This window comes from Pyrus communis, chromosome 1, assembly GCF_041283825.1.
Source record: "Pyrus communis isolate YQ-2024b chromosome 1, ASM4128382v1, whole genome shotgun sequence".
In the NCBI taxonomy this organism is placed as follows: Eukaryota; Viridiplantae; Streptophyta; class Magnoliopsida; order Rosales; family Rosaceae; genus Pyrus; species Pyrus communis.
The window spans coordinates 6,877,823-6,905,084 of record NC_142565.1 but is presented as its reverse complement, the minus strand read 5'-3'; the positions used below and the strand labels follow the sequence as shown (position 1 = coordinate 6,905,084).

The 27,262-nt window shown below is 37.5% G+C and overlaps 1 protein-coding gene, 3 non-coding genes and 4 pseudogenes across 5 annotated transcripts; 2 read left to right on the top strand and 6 right to left on the bottom strand.

Moving 5' to 3' along the window:
- Window positions 1–399: 399 nt before the first annotated feature.
- On the bottom strand, window positions 400–516 carry LOC137721586 (U5 spliceosomal RNA). Its single transcript, XR_011066661.2, has one exon. It is a non-coding gene; the product is annotated as a U5 spliceosomal RNA (small nuclear RNA).
- A 1,701-nt stretch (window positions 517–2,217) lies between these two features.
- Window positions 2,218–2,331, bottom strand: LOC137721589 (U5 spliceosomal RNA). The gene has a single exon (XR_015966713.1). It is a non-coding gene; the product is annotated as a U5 spliceosomal RNA (small nuclear RNA).
- Window positions 2,332–3,508: 1,177 nt separating this feature from the next.
- LOC137719581 (3-ketoacyl-CoA synthase 19 pseudogene) lies at window positions 3,509–5,069 on the top strand (annotated as a pseudogene).
- Window positions 4,613–5,069, top strand: LOC148699059 (3-ketoacyl-CoA synthase 19 pseudogene; annotated as a pseudogene).
- A 533-nt stretch (window positions 5,070–5,602) lies between these two features.
- LOC137721587 (U5 spliceosomal RNA) lies at window positions 5,603–5,719 on the bottom strand. Its single transcript, XR_011066662.2, has one exon. It is a non-coding gene; the product is annotated as a U5 spliceosomal RNA (small nuclear RNA).
- Window positions 5,720–7,979: 2,260 nt separating this feature from the next.
- LOC137719717 (3-ketoacyl-CoA synthase 19 pseudogene) lies at window positions 7,980–8,815 on the bottom strand (annotated as a pseudogene).
- An 8,846-nt stretch (window positions 8,816–17,661) lies between these two features.
- On the bottom strand, window positions 17,662–19,464 carry LOC137721544 (3-ketoacyl-CoA synthase 19 pseudogene; annotated as a pseudogene). Its single transcript, XR_015963251.1, has one exon. The product of XR_015963251.1 is annotated as a 3-ketoacyl-CoA synthase 19 pseudogene (transcript).
- Window positions 19,465–22,835: 3,371 nt separating this feature from the next.
- Window positions 22,836–24,020, bottom strand: LOC137720032 (large ribosomal subunit protein uL29). Its single transcript, XM_068459031.2, has 4 exons — window positions 23,896–24,020; window positions 23,668–23,803; window positions 23,408–23,564; window positions 22,836–23,116 (listed from the first exon to the last, which is right to left on the bottom strand). Exons 1-4 carry the CDS (start codon window positions 23,897–23,899, stop codon window positions 23,042–23,044), a joined length of 372 nt encoding a protein of 123 aa, XP_068315132.1. The 5' UTR covers window positions 23,900–24,020; the 3' UTR covers window positions 22,836–23,041.
- Between the last annotated feature and the right edge of the window lie 3,242 nt (window positions 24,021–27,262).

Here is a 27,262-nt window from a genome sequence, read left to right as displayed (position 1 = left end):
TTATCATTCATTGTCCCTCAACAAGAAAGCTGCACAAACATATGTGGTTTTGTTGGCAAGAGAGTGGATGTCGATAAAATAAATGGGTTCAAGTACTCTATTCATGATAAATGGCCACAATGCCTTCGAAAAAAGGCCTCGTGAGTTTTGGTGAATGCCTTTGAAAAACGAGCCTCGTGAATTTTGGTGATGTTGCTAATTCAGGAGTTTTTGTACCATTTGAACAAATTTCCCAAAACAAGAATTTATTTGGTAACGATTAGTAAGTCTCGTTACCAAGTCACAAATTCAAATGTCGATTAGTAAGTCACAAATTCAAATGTAAACTCTTAATCCAAGCAACTGAGAACATTAACCATATTGACAAATACATAAATAATTGGTACTTGAATTGATAGGGGCACCCATAGAGATGCACCCCTCCAAAAATAAGCGTATGCCACTTATAACGACGAGCACACGGTATTCTTTAGTAAAAGGCGAAAGAATAGTTCGCTTTGTGCTCAACGCATGGCTCCGTGAGTCTATCAACATTCTACTGCTGTTTTTATATCCAGAGGCTAGCTGCTTCTTTTGGACTAGCCGATGTGGGAGTAACTCACCGCTTAGTTGAACGGCCAACGTAGAAAAACTTACAAGCTCAACAAAACCCATACCAGCGTCTCAGCTCCTAGTATTTGATGCCCAATGGCACCAAACGAGGTTCATGAGCAGATGACTGATGACTCGTATGATGCCGTTCCTTAAATTTCTACTCTTTTGAACAATTTCCAACTTCTTTCAAGCAACCAAAGCTCCATGATTAATCTTCCAATTCCCAAGCTAAGAACCATGAAGAACCCATATTCCCTGCCGGAACTCTTACTCCCCGATTAGACTCTGGAGTATAAGATGTTCAGCACTAAGTCAAGATTCGTGCAAATCACGGTATGTAACTAATAGGAAAATTGGTAGAATGTTCGACCAATTCCAATCCCCAACCATTGCCCATAACTTTAGTTTGGCAGTTATCTTGTCAAGGTCATACCCTTGGCTCCTCATGAGAGCAGTGTCAGTCCTACTATGGTGTTCATCAATTTCGGGAGTATGGACTCGATGGGGGAGTGTTGGGGCACAGAGTAAAGATGGATAGGGGTTCATAATTCAGTTCTCCAAAACTTGTTAATCATACGGTAACTCATTGCTTTTACGTTTTTTTGTTTTTAATTCATAACATGTTCGTAAGAGACACATGAATTTGCTTTAAATTTTTATTTCTATACAAGCGATAGTGCGGAAGGTTGACTTACAGACATCACGAGCATGGGTCATTTTCCCTTCCAATTATCTTAACTTTATGTGCTTTACAACATCTCTCAACCTTAGTTTATAACTTTGTTTTCAATTTTACGAGAGTATAAATTTTTCCTCAACTTGTATGATTTATACCTTTACAACCACATTTTGTTGTAGTAAATATCTAATTTATATGATTTTTTTTCAACTTTTGTAATTTATGTGACTGATTCTTTCTAGGCATATCATCCAAGCCAATCAAAGTCAAGGGATTTAAGAGCCACCCGACACTTATGCAGTTTAGGGCATCTCTACTGCGATATGCATAATATTTTCAAAATAAAAATTTTACATTTTCAGTTAACCGGTTAGTTGTCCAATAGAAAGATATCAATTCTAATCTTGACAAAAATATATATATAAATAAATATGCAAAAATGCGTTTTTTTTTTTGTTTTTTAACATCTTTGGATGTGGGTCCCGTCAAATAAATAGAGAAAAATGGGATCCGCAATTTACATCTCTCCTGTTTTTTCTCCTCTAGTTAGAGTACAACTTATATTTACATCTCAGAAAAATTTTAAGTAGAATATAAATGTAACCTTACATCTCTAATTTACATCTTTCAATTGCAAATGCTCTCATACATTATTATTTAGGAGTATCGAATAAAAAACTCCACTACCATTTTAAGAACACCAAAAAGAGATGATCTCATGCCACTAAACTCACAACAAAACAACATTTATTGGTCAATAGAATCGTTCAGTTCACTTTTTGAACACGTAATAAGCATCCACCGTACCCCATTGACCAAGACTTCACATTAGGCCGAAAGAGGTTTGCTGCTAAAAGTTATGAAATCGAAATCAGTTGCATTAGCAGCGCGTGATTGACTTTTACAATGAAATAAACAAACAATTCAAACTAAAATTGTAAGGGACACCCACAAAGATGTGCCGCTCCAAAAATGTGGGTATACCATTTGTCGCGATGTGGACACGGTATTCGTTAGTAAAAGACGAAAGAATAGTTCACTTTGTGCTTCAGAAGCATCTAATAAGCATGCTGCTTTGCCGCTGTATACCAAGGACACTAGCTAGAGTTTCTCTGCCCGTCGGTGTGGGACATCGAGCGTTACTCCTCCCCTTATGACTAATAGGTTCAGTCCAATCCAACATTCAACATACAAAATCTTGGATCTCTATTTGATATTGTTGTTGACTTATGAGAATCATATTCTACTTCCCAAGTTCAGCTCTTATTCTAGTACAAACAAAGCCTCAGCATAGGAGAGGGATCTTTAATTATGTTGTCAATATTCAGATTTATTTCTCCATTTATGGAGAAATCATTCCCAACTTTCCCAATTTGGTGTCTATAAATTTAGTGCATGTTTGATTAAAAAAATGGATGCAACTACTTAATTTTATTCAAGTTGAAGGTTAAAAAATGAATTAGTCATGAAACTTGTCCATTCTAATTCTCATAAAAAAAGTAGAAGTAACAGTCATAATTTTCTTTCTATGACTAATTCATCTTCTACATTTAACTCGGATAAACTTCTAAAATTGCGTCCATTTATTGTTTCAAAATGTGCATCAAGTTTAGTGAGTGATCTCCAATCCAACCCTACACAACAAACGACATAGTTCAATTGTGAGTCCCAAGCCGAGTTTTCATGAAGAAGCCATATTGCATGCGTTGTTAAGTCCCTTATTTTGTTCACAAAAAAGTGATAAGAAAAGTACATATTCAATAAGACAAAGACTACTCCATCTCAATAATTGAGTGAAGAAAGCATCACTGCTAAATGTCAGGGCACTCTTAATTATCCAACTAATTATTATATGTGGTTGTTGTGCCTAACACCCTTAACCATACATCTTAATGAGGCCTAGTGTATTATATTTATCAATAAGTAATACTAGAAAGACTATATCAAATTATTTGGATTATCAAAAAAAAAAAAAAAAATTTGTAAATCATATAACGTGATTGTTGATAATTAAATTATTATTTAAGTGTTGATTAAAATATTTATTTTCTTTTAATGACACATCGCATAATTATAAATGTGGTTTAAAAATTAGTCTACCGAGCATACTATTTAATAATTATTTGACTCTAGCTCTTGCATAAGCATCTATTTATAAGAGAAAGATATCGTGCAACTGATCATTGACACTGCCCAATTCTAACATCTCTCTCTCCCTCTCCCCCTCTCTCTCTCATGGAGATCTTGATGGCAACGTGTTTGCTGGCTCTTTTCTATGGTTTTTACTGCCTCTATAAGTTACTTCTCGGATGGAGAGACCAGTCATGCTATCTGCTGGCCTACGAGTGCCACTTGCCTCCAGACGACATGAAGCTCAGCACTGGCTCATGCGTGAAAATCGTCTTGCGGAATAGGAATCTGGGATTGGATGAGTTCAGGTTTCTCTTGAAAACTATTACCAATTCGGGCATAGGCGAGGAAACTTACTGCGCAAGAAACATCATCGAAGGCCGAGAAGAAAATGCAACCCTAGAAGATGAACATGCGGAGATGGATGGCATCATCTTCGATATGCTGGACAAGCTTTTCGCTAGGGCTACATCAATTTCTCCGTCACAAATTGACATTCTTGTCGTCAATGTGTCGATGTTCTCCCCTGCACCCTCCCTATCGTCGCGTATAGTGAATCGTTACAAGATGAGGGACGACATCAAGAGCTTCAACCTCTCGGGAATGGGCTGCAGTGCGACCCTTATTGCCGTTGACGTTGTACAAAACTTGTTCAAGTCTCACAAGAACGCAAATGCCATCGTTGTAAGCACGGAATCCTTAGCTCCTCATTGGTATTGCGGCATAGAAAAATCCATGATGCTCACAAACTGTCTCTTCCGCTCGGGAGGGTGCGCGATGCTGTTCACGAACAACCAAGACCTAAAGCACCAAGCCAAGCTGAAATTAAACCATTTGGTACGAATCCACACTGGCTTGAACGACGACGCATATAACTGTTGCGTACAGGTAGACGATGAGAGTGGACATCGAGGTTTCCGCCTTACCAAATACCTATTAAAAGCAGCAACTCAGGGTTTTACAATAAACCTCCAAGCTCTAGCACCAAAAGTGCTTCCACTAAGAGAAATACTTTGGTACCTGGTAGCCTCTAGGTTTTAAAATATAATAACTATTATTAAAAGCCAACAGCCAAAAGTAGCTGAGGGAGTAGGGTTGAATCTCAAGACAGGAATAGAGCCCTTCTGTATTCACCCTGGTGGAAGAGCAATCATAGATGGGATTGGGAAGAGCTTGGAGCTAAGTGACTATGATGTCGAGCCGTCAAGAATGGCGCTTCACCGGTTCGGAAACACATCGGTGGCCGGATTTTGGTACTCTTTGGGATACATGGAGGCAAAAAAGAGGCTGAAGAAGGGGAATAGGATTCTGATGAGTGGATTTGGAGCTGGTTTCAAGTGCAACAGTATTGTGTGGGAAGTGATGAAGGACTTGGATGATGTCAATGTGTGGAAAGACTGCATAGATAGTTACCCTACGGATCAAACCCTAGTCAATCCTTTCATGGAGAAGTATGGCTGGATCAATGATGATTATCTAGGCTTTGTTAAGTTTGATTTCTCCCTATTAGCTGTTAATTGACTATTCACCACTTATTAAATTTACGTTTTTTTCTCCTAATTTTTATGGTTGTTTGAAGTTTGTATGAAGTTTCTCAAGCCATGTACGCTGGATATATCTCATAAATAAAACCAGATCAGGTGTTCCTGGATTTCGTTTATCAAAATCGGAGTTCCTTTGCTAGATGTCAGCCCATGATCCTTTGCTAGATGTCAGCCCATGATCCTTTGCTAGCAAACTCTCTTTTCGATATATATGTTAGGATCGGGAACACAGATTTTGACACACGTTTTTGTGGAGTTCAGTCCTTAATATATTTCAACGATCCAACCAAACTATTTTCTATATCTTACCTCAAATATCATGTCAACTAAAAATACATTTTCAAACGGGCTCTAAGCTTGCGAGTCCCTTTGTCAATTCTTATATGAAATCAAGCTTTGATTGTCAACCTGAGTGGAAATTAGTTGACAAGTATTACGTAGAAGACTTAAAGCCCGTTCGAAAAAGCTTGTTCAGAAAGCACTTTTAAACATTAATATGTTACTATGTCTGTTATCTGAATTAATGTCACTATGTATGTTACTCGCTAGTGGGCTTTGGATGCACAAGTTCCCGGGCTCACGACTGTAAAGTTGTGAGACGAAAATAGCCCGCAGTGACTCAAACATATAAAGACATGGTACTTGAATTGTTAGGGGCACCCACAAAGGCGCAACCCTCCAAAAATAAACGTATGCCACTTAGAACGACAAGCACACAGTATTCTTTAGTAAAAGGCAAAAGAATAGTTCGTTTTGTGCTCAACGCATGGCTCCGTGAAATTTTACTCTCACATGCTGCCCTTGTTTATCCTACCGCCACTACATACCTCGAGCCTCTGGTCGATGTGGGAATTATGCAGCACAGCGCTCAGCTCACGACTCGTGGTTTTATTTGAACGGTCAACCTACAAAAGCATTCGTACTTGTCCATGATTCCATCACATTTTTCATTTCCTCTGGTCCCCTTCTGGCTAAATCCACTTGTATCTTTTGCTTGTTTTATCTTTATCCCCATCAAAATCCTCATCTGTTTTCACATCAGCTCCACAGACTAATGAGAAACGTTGCAATCTGCCACCAAGGCATTCATTTTGAACAGTGATGATGGTTGCTCAAGTGTATTTCAATCAGTTTGAATAAACTCTGAGCTTGCTAGTTCTTTGTTCAAACTCCAAACCATACCAGGTAGCAATAGGTTGTGTTTGAGTTTATCATTTATATATATGCGTCATGTTTGTTTGAACTCAAAGTTGATCAACATGCAAAACTCTAAGCTTGCCAGTCCCTTTTACAAACTCCATACCTTAATGGGTAGCAATGGGTCACGTTTAAGGTTGCCGTTTATATCTATGTTGGGTTTGTATCAATACATTCTTAAAAAAAAAAATATAAGAAAAGCCGTCATTTTACTGATATAATAATTTAATTGTGCACGCAACATGTTTTATATTCGTGCAGGTTTCGAGTCGTGTAATGTTTCGTGTCCAAATTTATCAACCCTAAGTTAAAATGAAATGAACTTATTTGCACGAGAATGGTACTGAATTTCTTCAATCTTACGAAATTACCCACATGTAGTCTATATATAGAACTGATTTTCCACAAAAATGGAACTGAATTTCTTCAAACTTAAAATACTCACGGATCTGCACATATGGCAACATTGCATGAAAATGGAAGGTGCATAGAGAAGAGGAGAGGAAGAGGGAGACGAAGCAGAGTGAGGAAGAGAGAGAAAACACTTGGTTTATAGATGTAAGCTGAGACTTTGCTTGGAAAATATTCAATGTGTATTTGGCAAACCAAAGTTTGATATATTCTTGCTATGCTTGTACTGAAGAATCAAGATGGAACAATGGAAATAGTTTTAAGTGTTGAAAAAGAAGTTTAATTAAGGCCTAATTTTGTCACCATTTTTTCTACCAATTTGGTTCATGAAGATAGAAGCAGACAATGCTGCAGCACACAGCTCAGCTACACATGCTGTGCTGCTACCATAGCATTCATGTTTTGACTCTCTTGTTTCCCAATTTATTACTTTGATGGCAAGGACAGGACCAAAACTTGATTTGGGCAACACATGCCAGAAGAGCGTAGGCAGTCTTCTGATTGAGAAATTTATTATGTTTCAGAAATGGGGCAGTTATGTTATTCAATGGTTCTGCAGATACAGTGCTGCAAGATGTTTGTAAACTTAAATTGCTCAAGTTCTTGATCACCTACTTACTCAATTTTCTCCTTTTGGTTAGGACTCGGCCAAATTCCATTTCTAAACTAAATGTCTAGATATTGAATGTGAACCTCAGATTCAAGGCTATATAGATGTAACAAAAGAGACGTGGCCAAGATATGGTAAATATGCCCCTAAAAAAAGATATGGTAAATGTAATATAACCTCAAAAGTTACCTTTTACTTGCCATTCTTTTGGTATACCATGTGCTCTTTTGGTATACACACATATATATAAAAGTAAAGAACAATTCTTAAGGCATAGTGCATATATAAATCCATGAACTTTATTGTCTACTCAGTTGTGATTGATGAATTTTTATGATATATAATTTGATATGTTTCAACAAAAAATTATTTTTAAATGTTTAATAGTGATTATAAAATTGAGCAATTCTGATTGCGACATGTGTACAACAAAAAGTCATTGACAACTTAGTCAACAAAGAGGTGCGCTTAAGTATTGTTCTAAGATAAATTTCCTATGCTTTTCAAACTTTACAAACTTGTAGCAGTTCAACTTTATTTCATAATTTATTAGGCAAGTCAAAAATACCAAAGAAATGACTGTACGAATATGTAGATCAATATTCAGTCATAAAATTAAACATATATCTCTTTGTGCTTTTATTTGCAGCTTCAATTATAGAGAACACAAGTTGGCACAGTGAACGACAATTTGATTATCTGTCGACGAAATAATACAGAACCCTTCAAGAAGATCACAAAATTAACCAAAATCACACACAATGCAGCGTACAAATAAAGAAAATATCCGAAAATTAACTGGAAAAAGCTAAGTTTAAGCGAAAATTTGGGAGAAATCGAGCCTAACGAAGCTTAGACATTCGTCATTGAGCCAACTATACTTCTCCATGAAAGGATTGCCCAATGTATTATTAGGAGGGTAACTTTCTAAGCAGTCTTTCCACACATTGGCATCATCCAAGTCCTTCAATACTTCCCACACAATGTTGTTGTACTTAAAACCTGCTCCAAATCCACTCATCAGAATTTTGTTCTTCTTCTTAAGCCTCTTCTTTGCCTCCATGTATCCCAAAGTGTACCAAAATCCGGTGCTGACGTGTTGCCAAACCGGTGCAGCGCCATTCTAGATGGCTCAATATCCTAATCACTTAGCCCTAAGCTCTTCCCAATCCTATCTATAATTGCTCTTCCACCAGGATGAATACAGAAATGCTTTATTCCTGCCTTGAGACATAACCCTATACCAACTGCTCCCAACTTTTGGCTTTTAGTACTAGGTCTATTCCGAATCCTGGAGGCCACTAGGTAGTGAAATATTTCTCTCAGTGGAAGCACTTTTGGGGCTAGATCTTGGAGGTTCATCGTAAAAGCTATAGCTGCTGCTTTTGTGAGGTGTTTGTTTGGTGAGACGAAACCCTAGATATCCACTCTCATCTTCTAGTTGTATGCAGCATTCATACGCTTTGTCGCTCGAGCCAATGTGTGTACGTACCAAATGCTTTAACTTCAACTTGGCTTGGTGTTGTAGGGTTCTGTTGTTTGTGAACAGCATCGAACACCCTCCGAGCGGAACAGACAGTTTGTGACCTTCATGTCCTCTTTCGCCTTGTAGCATTCGTAAGCCAGCAGGTAACAGCACTGATCTCTCATTCGGAAAACCAACTTCAAGATGCAGAAGAAACCGACAAAAGAACGAGTAGAGACATTGTCATGACGATCTCCATGGCCCTAGGGTTTTGAACTTGAATTGTGAATTGTTCAATGAACTCAGAACTTGAACAATGTTTCTGTTAATTTATACGTAACTTTGGAGCCATCTCTTTCTTATAAATTGATAGTTATGAACTAGTGAAATTTTTTAACAATAATGGATTTTTGCAAAGAACTCTACTTTTTACCTACAAATATAGATAGTCACTAGTAGCCTGCATGAATGATCAAAGTTTCCCAAAATTTGTTAAAATTTTTGAGAGGAAGAGGAAGTTATGATGCTTCACATCTACACTTGGCCAAGTTGCCATCTCTCGTTACAACACCAGAACAGGCAAATTTATTGAGAGGGAGATGTCTTCATATATATTGTTTTATAATTAAGTTTCTAAGGATGACTTTGGATTTTATTTTATTTTTTGTTTTTTAAAGTCTTTGTTATGATTGAGGTGTTGTAGTTCGATATAAATCATAAATTTAAATAAAAAGTCAGTTGTTCGATGCTAATTATCGAGATAAGACTTCACATCTAAATGTGTTCATTGGGTCTTAACCACATGGTTTTAAATCGTGCTGGCTTCATTAAGTTTGGGACAATATAATTGCAGTGTTGGAACGGATTTAGTAGGGCGCTTACACTGGTTCGTACACAACACAGTTTGTAGGCTTATCTATGATTTCATTGGTTTATTTGTAAAGGGGATTAATCATGATTGATGATCATATGGCAAGCTAGACTGATTAAAATCATTAAGTGCATCATCAGTGCCTGTATATCAGACCGTGCACATACAAATGTAACTAAACAAGGGACTGACATGTTTTGCCATCTTCCTGCTTAATTACCATTTAATTCCATGTGTTATCTTTGGATGGCAATCTCTAGCTAGTAGGTTAAACAAATGATTGCAGAAGAAATTTGTGTATCCGGCCACACTAATCTGGTTAAATAAAAAGGTCCAATTAGTCTGTTAATATCACCAGAGAAATCCAACATGACTTTTGACCTGCAAATAAGTACAAGCAAAATGATCATAACAAATTTATATTCCGTTGATCAATACAAAACTCTTTGATCAAAACCACAAATTTGCAGTGGAATCAAAATACTACATGCAGACATCTTCTCGTCGGTTGTTAATTAGGCACCCGCTTAATTGTTCAAAAGCAAAGCAATCTGTGTTTTTGAACCAGTTGATATATCTGTTGGAAATTTTCACAATATATGTTCAGTGCTCAAGGGGTACATGTTGGAAGCTAAACAGCTTCTAAAGTCGAGGGATCGAAGGCAACAAGGAGCTTCAAAGCATGGTTGTTGTCTGCATCGAAGAAGAAAGAAGAAATGAAGGGTTTTAGTCCCAATGGCTAGTTTTTTTTAGTTTAAATGTATGTGTGAGTGTGTGAGTGTGTGAGTGACAAGTGTACACTCCAGATTAGATTACTTAAAACCTAAACGAAGGGCTAGGATTAAATTTGGAGTAGTAAGGCTAAAATGGTTGTTAAACCTCTTGTCAATCACTCTTTTAAACAAGTATGGGTTATGGCAATGCACCATTCCCTACAAACATTCACCTACTTAATGAAATTATTGCTACTACATCTTGCACAGCCTTGAAAGCCGTCAATCACTTCTCCAAGTTCTCTCCATTCTCTGTCATTCTAACCCTAAGAAACTCACCCAAACAATCAACCAAAAACACCAAAATAAACATACTTTATCATGGCCTCAGAGCCTAGTTTCTAATCTTACAACTTTCTGGGCATAATTTGTGCAAGTTGAGATCTTTGGGAGCACCTACGTAGTGTCCTCAACAACAACAACCAACAAACAACCCTGCAAATGAAGGGATCCAGCAATAGCAGTGAGCTAAAAGCTCCAGTCTTTAATGGGGAGAACAATGATTTTTGGAGAATAAGAATGACAACCATTTTCAAGTCCTATGATATATGGGATATGGTTCAATACAGGTATAAACTACTTGAGATGGAGGTCGATGCTCTAGAGGAGAACCTCACACAAAGACAACTCAAAACACTGAAGTAGAACTGGATGGAGGATGCTAGAGCACTTGGAATCATCCAAGGTGCTATCTTAGACACCATTTTCCCGAGGATAGCAAATGAAGAGACTGCAAAGGGAGCTTGGGAAGTTTTACAACAAGAGTATAGAGGAGACACCAAAGTCATAAAGGTAAAACTTCAATCCCTTAGAAGAGATTTCAAGTATACAAGAATGAGGGAAAATGAGTTGTTGAAAGATTACTTTACTAGGCTATTTGATGTTGTAAATAAAATGAAAACACATGGTGAGGAACTGCCTAATGAGAAAGTTGTCCAGAAACTGTTGATCAGTTTGACTAAGCTCTATGATTCAATAATGAGTGTCATTGAAGAAACCAAAGACATTGAAACTCTTAGTGTGCAAGATGTGATGGCATCCTTAAGAGTTTTTGACCAAAGACTCGAGAGGCATATTGATTTTGCCACTGAGAACGCATTTCAATCACTCTCTGTTGGATCTAGTAGTCAAGCTAGTGCAAGCAAACAAAAACCACAGTGGAAGGGCAAGAACAAGAAATGGGAAGGAAAGGGGTATCAAAGCCCTAGACTTAACCAAGGCAGCAACTCAAATCAAGGTCCAAGAACCAAGCAACAATGCAAGCACTGTGACAAATCCCATTTTGGGGAATGTTGGTTCAAGGACAAGCCTAGATGTCACAAATGTAACAAGCTCAGGCACATCATGAAAGAGATCAAAGAATGTGCAGCAGGTGAACTGTGCAAACCAAGTGGAAGAAAAAGCAAATGTGTTTTGTGCTTTCAGTGCAAAAATGGAGAAAAATAATGAAGTGTGGTACATTGACAGTAGTTGCAGCAACCATATGACTACACATGAGTCATTACTCATTGACATTGATACAAGCTTCACTGTAAATGTGAAAATGGGGGATGGAAACATTTTCAAAGCCACTGGAGGAGGAACTCTGGTCATTAACACCAAGAAAGGAAGAAGATGCATAAGGGAAGTGATGTTAGTGCCTGGATTGGATGAGAATCTACTTAGTGTGGGTCAAATGATAGAGCATGGCTATTTCCTACTCTTTAGGGGAACTGTGGTCGAGATCTATGATGACAGGTCCCTATCAAACCTAGTAATTAGAGTGGAAGTGAAAAACATAAGCTTTTCACTAATGTTAAAGTACCTAGAGGAAATGGCAAGGAAAGCGAGTGTGACAGGTTTTATGAAGCTATGGCATAAGTGACTTGGTCACTTAAACATGACAAGTCTAGAAAATCTGCAAAAGAATGAAATGGTATAAGGTATACCAAAGTTGGAACAATACAGTGAAACCTGTGAATGGTGTGTGTTTGGAAAGCATCACAGAGATCCATTTGAAGCTGGAAAGGCTTGGAGGGCAACAAAGCCACTCGAATTAATTCACACAGATGTGTGTGGACCAATGCAAACAACAACAATCAGTGGAAACAGGTATTTCCTAACCTTCATTGATGACTACTCACGGATGTGTTGGGTGTATTTCATAAGGTTCAAGTCTCTAGAAGTTTAAGGTAATGGTAGAATTGCAAAGTGGATATCAAATCAAAAGACTAAGAAGTGATAGGGGAGGAGAGTACACCTCTCTTGAGTTCAATGCATTCTGTGAAGATGTGGGGTTGGAGAAGCAACTCACTGTGGCATATTCACCACAACAGAATGAGATTGCAGAAATAAAGAATATGACTTTAGTCGAAATGGCTAAGTCTATGATGCATGAGAAGAACATGCCCTATACATTTTGGGGTGAAGTTGTGAACACCTCAGTGTACCTATTGAATAGGTGCCATACTAAAGCACTAGATAAGAAGACACCATTTGAAGTGTTTAGTGGAAGGAATCCTTCTATGAAGCATCTGATAGTGTTTGGCTCAGTGTGCTACACTCACTTTCCTCAACAACTAAGGCAGAAGTTGGAGAAATCAAGCAACAAGACTGTGTTTGTAGGCTATGAAACCAATGAAAAATGGTACAGAGTTTACAATTTGTCAACTCAAAAGATAATTTTATTAAGGGATGTTATCTTTGATGAAGACTCAACATGGAATTGGGAAACAAGTGTAGAAGAGAAAGACAGTGTCTCTCTACAACTTGACCTCAACAATGGGCAAACAAGGCAGCCTATGGAGACCTTAATTCAAGAAGAAACCACAGAGAATGGTGACACACAAAGGACTTCACAACAAGCAAGCATGAGTCCACAACCGAGTCAATCATAGATAACAACTCCAAGTTCAACTCCAGTGAGGTTGAGAAGCTTGGATGAGATTTATGCTACATGTAACTACTGTGTAGTGGAACCAGAAACATATTAAGAAGCTGAGAAAGAAAAGGCTTGGAAGAAAGCAATGAAGGAAGAGCTTGAAATGATAGAGAAGAATGACATTTGGGAAATTGTAGATCGACCTAGTGACAAGCTGGTGATTAGAGTGAAATGGGTGTACAAAGTGAAGATAAACCTAGATGGTTCTATGCAGAAGAACAAGGCAAGATTGGTAGCTAAAGGCTACTCACAAAAGTCGGGTGTAGACTTCAATGAAATTTGCTCTAGTAGCAAAGTTTGGACACCATAAGGACCTTGGTAGCCCTAGTAGCCAAGAAGGGTTGGAAGCTGCATCAATTGGATGTCAAATCGGCATTTCTAAATGGAGTGCTAATGGAGGAGGTTTTTGTGGAACAAACTCAAGGGTTCACAAATCAAAAGTTTCCAGAGAAGGTATACAAGCTAAGGAATGTACTCTATGGCCTAAAACAAGCTCTAAGAGCTTGGTATAGTGAGATTGATTCTTATTTCACTGGGAAAGGATTTCAAAAAAAATCTAGTGAAGTTACACTCTACACCAAAACAGAAAGCAACAACAAGACTCTCATTGTTTCAATCTATGTGGATGATGTGGTCTACACTGGAAATGATGCTGCAATGATTGAAGAGTTCAAAGAAGAAATGATGAAGCGGTATGAAATGACTGACCTAGGCTTCTTGCATCATTTTCTTAGCATTAGGGTAATTCAAGAGGCAAACAGCATCTTCATTCATCAAAGGAAGTATGCTAAAACCTTGCTTGAAAGGTTTGGTTTGAAGGGTTGCAAACCGGTCTCCACACCCCTAATTGCAAATGAGAAGCTTAAGAAGAATGATGGAAGTGAATCTGCATATGCAAGTCCCTACAAAAGCATTGTTGGCAGCTTATTATACCTAACTGCAACAAGGCCGGATCTAATGTTCTCAGCAAGCCTAATTTCTAGGTTTATGCAGAATCCTAGCAAGATACATATGGGGACAACGAAGAGAGTTCTAAAATATGTGCAAGGAACACTTGATTATGGCATCAAGTATGAAATGGGGAAGTCAACTATCCTAATTGAATTTTGTGACCGTGACTGGGGTGGCAGTGAAGATGATAGCAGAAGCACATCGGGCTATGCTTTCATTTTTGGGTCAGGGGTATTTTCATGGGCCTCTGTGAAGCAACAAAGTGTTACACTGTCCACAGCCGAGGCAGAGTATGTGAGTGCATCAGAAGCAACGACTCAAGCTATTTGGCTAAGGTTTATACTCAAAGACTTTGGCGAATTGCAGGTTGATGCCACACCACTTCTATGTGACAACACCTTTGCAATTGCCATGACCAAAAACCCAGTTTTTCATCAAAGAACAAAGCACATCAAGAGAAGATATCATTTCATCATAGAGGCATTGCAGGACAACACAATCAAGCTAATCTATTGCAGCACAGAAGATCAAGTCGCAGACATTTTCACAAAAGCATTATAGAATGAGAGATTCAATTACATGAGGGGATTGTTCGGAATGACTCCCAGAAGCAGTTTAGAGGGGAGTGTTGGAAGCTAAACAACTTCTGAAGTTAAGGGATCAAAGGCAGCAAGGAGCTTCCAAGCATGGTTGCTGTCTGCATTGAAGAATAAAGAAGAAATTAAGGGTTTTAGTCCCAACAGCTAGTTTTTTCAGTTTAAATGTATGTGTGAGTGTGTGAGTGACAAATGTGCACTCCATATTAGATCACTTAAAACCCAAATGAAGGGCTAGGATTAAATGAGTAGTAAGGCTAAAATGGTTGTTAAGCCTCTTGTCAATCACTCTTTTAAACAAGTATAGGTTATGGCAACGCACCATACCCTACAAACATTCACCTACTTAATGAAATTATTGCTGCTGCATCTTGCATAGCCTTGAAAGCTGTCAATCACTTCTCCAAGTTCTCTCCATTCTCTGCCATTCTAATCCTAAGAAACTCATCCAAACAATCAACCAAAAACACCAAAATAAACATACTTTATCGGTATATACACATAATATATGAAAAGTACTCAGAAGCAAACGGATTTTAATTACTACGTGTTGGTAACTTGGCTTTCACAAAGTTCTTTTTATTTGGTGGGGGCCCAAGTACCCAGAAGTTGTCATACAGTCCTTTAACTCTGATATTTTGCAAAGAAGACTGGTAAAGGATTATACGGTACAAATGTGAAAGATAAATGGACCTAGAAATTAACTGCCGATAATGTGAGATCTACTCATGTGCCTTCAGTGATGGAAAAAATTTCTGGGTACCATTTTGTCCCGAAGGGAAAAAAAAAGTTAGAGTTGTTCATACTAGACCCTTGAGTATCATCCCAAAATTTATAAAAAAATGTCAGTTTCAAGTCTTCTGTCATGACTCATATCGTGTCATAAAAGAACAGACAATAGATTTGGTAGATGCCATTGTCTTTTAAGATTTCACAGAGATTAACATGCACAATTCAGTAGGTGTAGGGTTTTATGCTAAAGGTCAATATTATGGGGTTTTACATGATCGGTCCCGATGCAATAGTAGTAAAACCACTCATTATATATTGTATTTTAGTTTGTTCAGATTTCGGTGTGGAACGTTTCATTCATCTTAAACATAAGCCTTAGTTTTGATATGTTGGCCACTCGTAAAAATTATGAGCAGCTTGAATGCTGTTTTGTAACTGCAGTTCATTTACACTTGGCTCGTTTTGGGGATAGATTTATTAATACCTCGTGCCCTAGCTTATATTTTTCCATGGTTTTTCTCCATGCTTGATGAATTATAGATTGGAAAACCTTAATTTTTTTCAATTTGGGTTAATGGGTAACCTACTTTCAGTTGGTCTCATGAAATAGAAGTTGGTAGAGGGCGCTTTAAATCGTGTTATTTATCAGCAAATACCATGTTCTAATGAATTATGATGAATGCACATGCTCAAAAAAAGTCGTTAAGAGATTTTTCAGTGCGATCGGAATACGGAGTGATACACGTGTTGTTCTACAAATAGTGAGATATGTGTGTTAAAAAATTAATAACTTAAAAAATAAAATTTCTCACCATTTATATAAAAATACGTGATGTACTATTCGTATTTTGATCACATTGAAACATTGACCTGAAGTCATTAATGAAAAAGAGAAAGAAGAAGCCAATGACATTGTCGGTGGGATAAAAGCAACATGATGAATTTCCTTTTCATGGTTCTATTTATGGGTAACTAAGAAGCATATTCAACGACATAAATGTAAAGTTGAACCGTAAAATTTATATTTACATCTCATTTTATATTTTTAAGATTGTAAATGTGAGTTTTATTATAATAAAAAAAATGTAAATTTGTTATCATATTCGCTTTTCTCATTTTGACAGCGGGACTCACCTTCAAAAAATTTTAAAAAATATGTATATAAATTTAGATTTTTCATTATTGAAGAGATTTTCGGCCAACTAAAAATATAAATACCCATTTCAAGACATTTGCATATGTGATTTTAATCCGGGATTGATTCATGAGGCTCATTCTGCATTGTTTTACAGCCATCCTCAGAATTACTTATTTTTGTTTCTGTTCATAGTTTAACGTGGAAAAATCACCTTAATTTGATACTACTTACTCATTTTGAATCTTATCATGAAATCTAGTATTTTTTATTTTATTTTATTATTATTAAGAGGAGAGGGACGGTTCGAAATTATTATAATAATTCAGGAGAAGAGAAAGTTTCGAACTCGAGACGCATGTTTGGAAATCCAATACCCTATCCACTAAGTGTCTAAATTATAATTTGTTGCAATGATGGTCTATGAACTATACATCCTAATTAAAATACAATATAGGGTAAGCTCACAAATAGTTACAGTGTTTTGCAAAAAATGAGAGTTTCTCTTCTGAAGGATCTTAATTATCTATGTATGAATAATGTTGTTTGGATCATATTTATTGATTACATTATTGGCCAACTTGCAATATAAGCGGACCTATCTAAGCATGCAAGACCTACTTAGGTATGAATAATGTTGCATGGATCATATTTATTGATTATGTTGCATGGATCATATTTATTGATTACGTTAATAAATGTAGTCCAAATAGCAGTACTTTATATGGTTTATTTCTGTTATGAAATTAATTGGAAATTGGGTAATATAATATGACTTGTGATAGGGTACAAGCTTTTGAGGAGTTTGGCCACAAGGGAACTTCTTGCCCCTCCAGAAAATTCCAAGTAGTTGCAGACTTGGTTGCTATCTCCAAAACAGAGGCTACATGCTACTTTCTGGAAGTCTCATATGGGTGGCAGAACAAATTTTTCATATTAAGATAAATGTAAAAGGGATTCTCTCAAAAGTGTGATTTTTCAAGGGATTTTTTGTCTTATAATGTTTGAACGTGAATTAACGTTAAACTAAAATGACAAAAAATTTAAGGAGAGTTTCAGTTTTGAGAAAGTTTCCTTAACATTTCTCTTCATAACAATATATCATTCTCCTTTCTGCAGTTCAAGTTGTAGCAGAACAATTTTTTATTTTTCTAATTAATTAACAATAACATGAAAAAATCACAACCTTTGACCTATATACTTCACATTTTATGAAATACATCAAATCAATGCAATTTTTCCTTACAAAAACAACAGATTACTCAGAAAAATTAAAATTAAAAACTTCCAAAATTACTCACTGATCTAACTATACCTCTCCTGAAAGCGTTGACCAATTTTTCTTGGAGTGTTGACCATCAACACAAATTGCATTCATAACCTCCTCAAATCTGACAAAGCTCAAATATTCATCGTTGATCCAGCTATACTTCTCCATGAAAGGATTCACTATGGTTTCTGGAGGGTAAGTTTCTATGCAATCTTTCCACACATTGGCATTTTCCATGTCCCTCAAAATCTTCCACACACAATTGTTGCACTCATAGCCAGCTCCAAAGCTCACCATAAGAATTTTCTCACCCTTTTTAAGCCTCCTCTTAGCCTCCATGTACCCCAAAACGTACCAAAGCCCACCCGAAGACGTGTTCCCAAATCGGTGCAGCGCCATTCGCGCAGGCTCAAGATCATAGTCGTTGAGTCCTAAGCTCCTTCCAACCCCATTTACAACTGCAGCTTCTGTTGGGGGTATGCAAAAATGATCAAGTCCTGCCTTGAGATTCAAGCAAGCATTTGCAACTTTGTTTTGACGGCGTGACACTATAACATAGCGAAGTAATTCTGTAAGCGGTAACACTTTTCGCAGTAGGATTCGAAGGTTCATGGTAAGAGCTTTGGCTGCAACTTTGGCTATGCTTTTGCTGAGATTAAAACCACGGAATCCATTTTTGTCTTCTACTTGCGTGGAGCAGCCATATCCTTCATCGAGTGAACCAAGATGCGTTCGCACGATGCATTGCAATTTCAAAAGTGATCGATGCTTGAGATGTATTTTGTTTGTAAAGATCATAGAACACCCTCCTGAGCGATAGAGGCAGTTGGCAAGCATCATGGGCTGAACTTTGCCGCGGTACCAATTTGGAGCAAGAGATTCTGTGCTGACAATGACGGCGTTTACATTCTTGTACGTCTTGAACAAGTTCTGCACAAGATCAATGGCCACGAGGCTTCCACTGCACCCCATCCCCGAGAGGTTGAACGCCTTGATGTCCGTCTTCATCTTGTAACGGTTTATGATCCTAGCCGTTAGAGAAGGTGCAGGAGAGAACAACGACACGTTGACCACTAGTATGTCGATTTCCGAAGGTGAAATTCCTGTTTTGTGGAATAGCTTGTCGAGCGTGCCAAACATTATGTCGTCCATCTCCCACAGTGAGTCTTCCAAACTAGGACAGTCCTCGCAGCCGGCGATGACATTTCTTGGACCGTAGGTTTCCTCTCCAAGGCCCGAGTTAACGATGGTTTTGAGAAGAAACCTGTATTCTTCCAGCCCCAGATTTGTGTTGCGGCGGATGATCTTGACGCAGGATTCGGTGTCCAGCTTCCGCTCGTCCGTTGCCTTGTAGCACTCATAGGCTAATAAGTAGCATTGTTGGTGCCTCCATTGAAGCAGCAACTCACACAGGTAGATGCAAGCAAAGAATATAAGCAATAAACACATTGCTAACAAGAGCTCCATGGTGGTAGAGAGAGAAATTGAGAGATTTCTAATGTTTGGGAGTTCTACTTCTACTCAGTGCTTTGTGGAGATTTTATACTAAAACTGTTGGGTAATTAATCTTGTTATGATATAATCCCTTATATTCTTATGTTGCAAATTGAGGCCAAGTTTTAATGACGAATACTATTTAATAGGATTCACGTGGTATGCCTATCCAATTTCATTGGCATGTCATAATGAAGATAAGTTGATTATCATGTGTCAAGACACGAATGATTCCGTTCAATTTTACCTGTTGCAATGGCTAAACCTACTTAATTGTCCCCTCACTTACGATTAACTAATATTTATCTTCCAAACATCATAATCAAGACCGTTCATCATTTTCTTTATCAAAATTATATTTGCAAAACATCATTTAATTTAGAGATCGTTTAGTCATTCATACATATATCAATCAACGATTTTGGTAACAAGTAACATCCTTATGATGAACCGTCCATTTGTTTTATGCATTATGGATGGCTAAAAGATCTCCAAATTAAACTTTTTTTTTTTTCCCATATATATGTGATCTTTGGAAGGTGCTAAATCATACGAACAGTTCCGCTTATAAAATCGGGAGTAAAGATTCGTTAAATTGCAAGTGGGTGGACTAGTAGATTCCCATAGGAGAACACAAGCATTATCCCCTTCTTCTTGTCATCCTCGACATCTTCTAAAGATCATCCATGTTTGGTTATATGAACGTGTCAAACAAATCGATAGTTATTATAACAAATATAATATTTAGAAGACGATAGAAAGAATATTAAATTATAACCATAACGTTTATACAGTAAAATAATGTTATGTGAGGAGTAATGTACGTAAGTATATATCAACCTAACAAAACCTTGTTAATAAATAGGAAATACTTAATGTTGCACACAATAATACCTGATGATGTCGAAAAGATCCAGCCTGTAATTATGGTTGGTATGAGTGAATGAAGGACGAAGCTTATGAATTGTACTATTTAAACCCTGTAAGCCAAGAAAACACACACACACTGAACTGAACCAATGGACCAATGGTCCATCCCCTCAATTTATATCGTCCTACCCAATTAAACCATTTTTTTCTTTTACCGTTGTTTACCCGTTTCATTAGCCTTTTTTTTTTCTTTTTTTTTTTTTTTTTGCAATTTATTATTATTAAGGGGAGGGAAGGGGAGGATTCTAAATTTTACAATAATTTAGAAGATGTGAGAGTTTCGAATCGAAGACCGCATGATTAAAAACCTAATACCCTATTCATTAAGATATTAGATCACATGCTTAGTCAGTTTCCACACAACCATCAGATTTGATGGGTTTATATTTTTAGGTTTAGTTGTCTCAATGTTCAACCATATTTGAACAAATCTATGCAAATTGTTTTCATCTTGATATCTTAAAATTTTGTCAGTCGAGTGTGATGTGTGCAATTAAAAAATGTCTCTCGCGCGCATGCGGAGAGGTAACATCTTAGAAGATTTCACAAAATCCTTATCGCTTAGTTTTCAACTTTTTGGAAATATTTTAGCTAATGAATTAGTGATGCATGTAATTAAAAAATGTCTCATGCACGTGTGCAAAGAGGCTAGTATACATGACGAAATTAACGAAAACTTGTGACATGATATACAGTTGGGGTGATGTTGGCACAAAGTTGAAATTTTAGGGGCTCAGAATCAAATTGCATGTTTGTTGGGCAAAATTGTATATGCATCAAAGTTCATCAAAGTTTAGAGGCAATGTTAAAGAAGGTTAAAAAAACCAAACTAAACAACGGTTAAAAAAAAGAAAAGGGTATAGAGAATTCCAATTTCAGGTACAGGAAAATAAGGACATGGCTTCTCTACCGTACGCCGACGTGGAATTCAGCCTGAGATCAATGGCCGGTCGGCCCGAGGGCTTCAGCCGGTTCGCCATCGGTGGACATGCATCCAAATTCGAATCTCTACCGTATATTAGATTATTTTGGATATTTTCTTGTCCAAAAAATAGACTGAAATTTTGAGATCTATAATAAGCCTTTGTAGCTGTTTTTGCTTTGAGAAGATATAACAAAATGAAACCATTTCTGCAAGTTAGGTGCCCATTTTGTCCAAGAATTTGTTATCGAGTAGCACATTGCTGTAGGAGGGACCAGATTGGCTGGATTCCATACTCCAAAGTTATGCATCTGTTTTTTGCTTCTCTTGTCAGGTTTCGTTTGGGGCAGCCTATGTAGGAAGCAATTATGCTCATAAGCGCTTTTGCTAGAAGTTATTTTGTTAGAAACACTTGAATCTTCCTCAAGAAGCATCTAGCTAGGTACTTATCAAGAAAGAGTTTGTACGACCCAGAAACACTTCAAACTTTCTTTTGCCAAAAGTCAGAAGTGTTTTTGGTCCTCATAGAGGCATTCCCGAACATGCCCTAAATCTTTTAGGATTAAGGTGGACTGACACTGCTGGTGTTGAACCGTCATCTGCCATTGACCACCTCAGTGATCGACTCGCCAACGATTTCCAACTCTTCTTCTGATCCATCCTCGTCTTCTCCATAAAATGTGCATGATCTGCTTGAAGATAGACTTGAAACTGCCACCGGTTCAGATACAAGATACTATCATTACCGCCTAGACAATTAGACGTCCAATCCGTAATCACAACGACCCAATTGCAAGAGCGGAGCTCTACCAGATTCGAGGTCAAGGTGATCACGGTTTGCGGACAATGTCTCATAAAACTCCCTTTCAAGCCTTTTCATAGCCGTTTGCATTAGGTTTTGAGCAAGCACGAGGTTGCCACATGGAGAGCTTTCACGAACCAGAACATGCGTAGCACTGCGCAAGTTCTTCACGGATTTGAGAAGCTGTTTGGCTTCTTTCCTGCTACTCTGGAAGATAGACGTGGGTTTAGGGTATCTGGAGGAGTTTGGTTCCCATTGGGTGATGATGGATATCGTTTTCAACGTTTTCTTCATCGTCAATAGAGAAGAGGTATGGGAAGGTTTTGAACTAATACAAACACTCTTCGGGGTGTCGGAAGGCATCATTGAGCCGGGAAGGATGTCGAACTCTTAAAAATGGGGTGAAGGGTGTCGAACTCTTCTGATGTTGGTGTATGAAGAGAGGACCTTCAGCTTCAAAGCTGGAGACATAGAATCACTAAACCAGGAAGCAAAAGAGGAAAAACTTGCCCACTCTAAATTCAACTCAACACTTAATCATAACTAGTAATTCCCAAACACACATCAGATAACAAACATTCAGCTTCAACGCTGCCTATCTCGTGAATGGATCTGATTAGACGCTCGCTTTTTCTCGCTATGTACATCATTGACAATCATGCTAAAAAGTAATGTGTTCTGTGAGTACATGCGACACTAGTAATCATTTCCACACCAGAAAGAGTGGACAATATGAGAGACCTCTAAAACAAAGCAATCAGCTTACTAAAAAATGGCCAAATGCTTCAGGTATTCAAGAAGCAGAGAACTAAACATCAACAGAATCTTAATTATCATTGCACCCGAAGAAAATTTAAGTCAATTTGGGCAAGGCATGCCTACCCAAACCTAGAGTACAATTAAACACCAAAATCTCAGGTCTAATATCATAATTAAACTCAAAGCCAAAACTTGTGAACAAAATATTCTATTACAGCAAGGTAACATGACGAACTAACGTACTCAATTCGACCCTCTAAGCCTTAATGGCATACTTCCTCAAAGGATAGTACATCTCCTTCTTCTTCTCCCTCTCGGTCTTCAAAGAAGCCTGCGCAATACCAAAGCGTAACAAAATTACACTCCAACACAAACCAACTGAAAAAAACTACGGATTAGGCAATCTAGCTTTCCATCAAACTCACAAAAGCACAATGCCGATCAACGGAATATACACATACAACATATTGTCCACAATATATGCGAGTTTTGTGTTTCATATGCTATTAATTTAGCCAAGCTATAACAAACAGTTGAATCAAATGCCATTACAGAATACTTCATTTCAATTTCGGTCCACAGCTATAAACAAAAGCAATCGAAATCGAAAAAACGTTAGTACCTGGTGCTTGGTGAGCCTCCGGCGGATGGCCCGAGTCTTCTTGGGACGGAGATCAAGCGGCAAGAGCTTCTTGTTCTTGTACACTTCTCTGAGAGCAGCCTTCTGCTTCTGTGACATCACCGTCAACACCTGGGCAATCGACAGCCTCACAACTTTGCTGCAAAAACCAAAATTTCAAGACAAAAAATCAAATTTCTATTCGTTTTCACAGATTTCAGAACAAAAATCAGAAAAATAAAAAATTGGGTTTTGACTGTTACATCTTGGAGAGCTTGTTGGGCGCTCCGCCGGTGACCTTGGCGACGCGGAGGAGGGCGAGCTCCGCCTTGAGATCCTTGAGCTGGGCCAAAAGGTCAGGCTTTGTCTTGTGCCTCAGCTCATGTACCTTGATTCTCGCTGTCACATTTTACAAACAACAAGAACAAAATCATCAGCAAAAACGATAACGTTTTGGGGGAAACGAAATCGCAGAGAGAAAGTGGAAGTACCCATTGCCACTGCGGGTGTGCGAGCTCTGCAACGGCGGCTTTCTCTTTCGCTTGACGGGAAAATGAAACCCTAAACTATGAGTGGTGGTGGGTTTAGCGGGTTCTATATATAGCGCGGGCTTATGGACTTTAGGTTGGTATGATTGGGCTATTGGTGATTGTCATTGTGTAGTGGCCCAATTAGTTATGGATAAAACTTATAGCCCATGTCTTGAGAACTTAGCCCAATTTGTAGCGCACACATTCTTTTTTAGTAAAAGTTGATGCCAAAAGAAAATGAGAGATGTCTTTAGTACTACAATTTAGTTATATTTTCTTTATTTTTAAGTTAGAAATCTCAAGCTTGACTCCCAAATTAACAAGTTTAACCCTTAAATATGGACTTAAGCTCACATCTAGGGGTGATTTTCAGATGAATCAAATCAGAAATATCGTTTCCAATTTCCATTTCAAAATTTTGGAATTGGATTTGATCGGATTACAATTTTCAAATTTGAAATTTTCAGAATTAGAGTAATCTCGAAAATTTGGAACGTAAGTTGGAAATTCATTTAAATTATATATTTTGGATATTCATTGTGGCATCCCACATCGTCCAGGGGAGCGATCCTTAAATGTATATTATCATCCCTACCTAGCACGAGGCCTTTTGGGAGCTTACTGGCTTCAGGTTCCGTAGGAACTCCGAAGTTAAGCGAGAAAGGGGCTAGAGCAATCCCATAATGGGTGACCCACTGAGAAGTTGCTTGTGAGTTCCCAAAAACAAAACCGTGAGGGAATGGTAAGCCCAAAGCGGACAATATCGTGCTACGGTGGTGGAGCGGGGCCGGGAAGTGGTTCCGCCCCGGGCCGGGATGTGACAAATTGGTATCAGAGCCTAACCCTGGTCGTGGTGTGCCGACGAGGACGTCGGGCCCTTAAGGGGGGTAGATTGTGGCATCCCACATCGCCCAGGGGAGCGATCCTTAAATGTATATTCTCATCCCTACCTAGCATGAGGCTTTTTGGGAGCTCACTGGCTTTAGGTTCCGTAGGAACTCCGAAGTTAAGCGAGAAAGGGGCTAGAGCAATCCCATGATAGGTGACCCACTGGGAAGTTGCTCGTGAGTTCCCAAAAACAAAACCGTGAGGGAATGGTAAGCCCAAAGCGGACAATATCGTGCTACGGTGGTGGAGCGGGCCTGGGAAGTGGTTCCGCCCCGGGCCGGGATGTGACATTCATGAACTTTTTCGTACATACAATTTATTATTCTTTTTTTGCTTATGTATAAATTTCATTAATTTTTTGGTACACTAGTATGCTTATCCTTTTTAATATATAAGTGTATTTTTAATATAAAAACAATGAACAAAAGTATCCAACACAAATAATATAATATAAAACTGATTACAAAATACATAATTTGAGTAAATAACTATAAAAAAAAATGGGAATATTTTGAAACTTTCTTTGTCAAAATAAATTCGGAACACTTCACAAAAATTCGGATCGAAAATTCGGGAAATTTTGTAACTCTGGCTTTGAGTGAAAGTGTAATCATTAATTACCATTATCACTAGGACCAGGAGTAATGTTTTCTTGGCACCGATTATGTACAACTTGTGGTGAGGAAGACGTAGACCAAAAGTTTTTATCTATACATGATAATGATATCTTCCTTAAGGTATGTATGAAAGTTCTTTAAAATAACTCAAAAGCACGCGCAAGTGGTAGATTGTCATGATGGTTAAGGTTTTTCTCTTTAATCCGTCATGTTCAAGATTCAAACTCTTTTCCTTTCCTTAGTGCAGTTTAGAGTAGGAATATCGCTTATATTTCAGAAAAATGACTCAACACACTTTGAGATAATCATAAATAATTATGACAACGTTTGGCCGAAAGACTTAATAATGCTTCTAGATTTACCAAAGCAGTTTTTATTGGCTTCTTCATCAAGCACTTTCAAGTACTTTTCAAAAAAGTTTTTTATTTTGATAAATATTAAAAAGTTGTATTCTAATAAATATTTAGGACGCTTGTTTAACAGAATTGTTTCCTTGAGAAGTATTCCTAACAAAAGTGTTCCATCCAGAAACTCATGGCATCCATCAATTATAAGCCCAAAACTGATAACTTCACTGCGCGTTGCATCCATAATTTGCATCAACTTTGAAGGTTCTTTGCGGCTGGTTCAGTAGCCTGTTGTTTCTAGGTAGTTTGGATGAACAAAATACCATTGTAAAGTATATAAATGCAGCAAAGTTGCACGCAATGTGAACCTACGAAGTTGACATGGTGAGATGCCGGATAAGAAGTCTGCAATTTGAAGCCCTGTATATGTCCCATCCTGTATACATCAATCGATAATATAACTTGGAACTGCAGTTGGTGCATAGGTATCGCTCTTTCGACAATGATATAAACCAAACCCATACGCCATACCCTCTCCCAAAAGAATGTGATACCATGGATTAAAATACCCCAAAACTTTGGAGATCTCACTTTCTCATAATGTCAACAGTTCCTTCTCGATTGGCCTAACTTTGCAGATAATGACATATGACACATGCATTGACACTGATACAATAATGTTTATCCATATAAACATTATTTACAGTGGTGATATTTTTCAAAAAAATCAAAGTAGTGGAAAGGAAATTTGAGTCATTTGACGAAAGCTAGTACGTTAATTTGATCAAATCTTCACCGTCAACATGTTAACAGATCTTTGTTGATTTCAAATCTCTTAATAGATCTTTCAAAGCGATTCATGACCCATTAATTATATAATTAGGGTAAATTATTGTTGTTATTAGATAATATTATCTCATTGATGTCTCAATTTCAATTTCAAAGGCCTTTTCTAAAGTTCAAGCCATCAAAATAAAAAAGTAATATCTTTTCTAAAGTTCAGGCCATCAAAATAAAAAAGTAATATTCACCGATTATAAATGGATGAAAATTTCTAAAATGTAACAGGGAGAACTGCCCAATTAAAAATGTCAAGAGGTTAATCAATTAAAATTAAAATTCAAGTAAAAATTAGCCAATTATAAAAGTTCAAGTGATTACTGGCTAAATTAAAGTTTATAGTGAAAATTAACAGCTCCTTACAAGTTTGGAAAGATCATTGACAAATTCCTCAAATAAAAAATTAAACTTGTGAGCTAAGCATTTCCTCATTTATTTGTCATTACCAGCAATCATCATTGTACCACTAAAACTAACAACTAGTCGGCAATCGAAAAAAGTCATCACGAACACTTAGCAATATATGTACCAAAACATAAGCAAAAAAACATTCACTTAGGAAGTGTGTAAAATAAATATATATTTGAAAACTCTCCTAATAGTGAATGGTAAGAATTAACAATAATATGTAAGAAA

Coding starts and splice junctions, on each gene's coding strand:
- LOC137720032 (XM_068459031.2), bottom strand. Junction 23,565..23,667: donor CCCAACAAGCTCTCCAAGAT/GTAACAGTCAAA, acceptor TGGTTTTTGCAG/CAAAGTTGTGAGGCTGTCGA. Junction 23,117..23,407: donor GGAGGCTCACCAAGCACCAG/GTACTAACGTTT, acceptor GGTATTGCGCAG/GCTTCTTTGAAGACCGAGAG.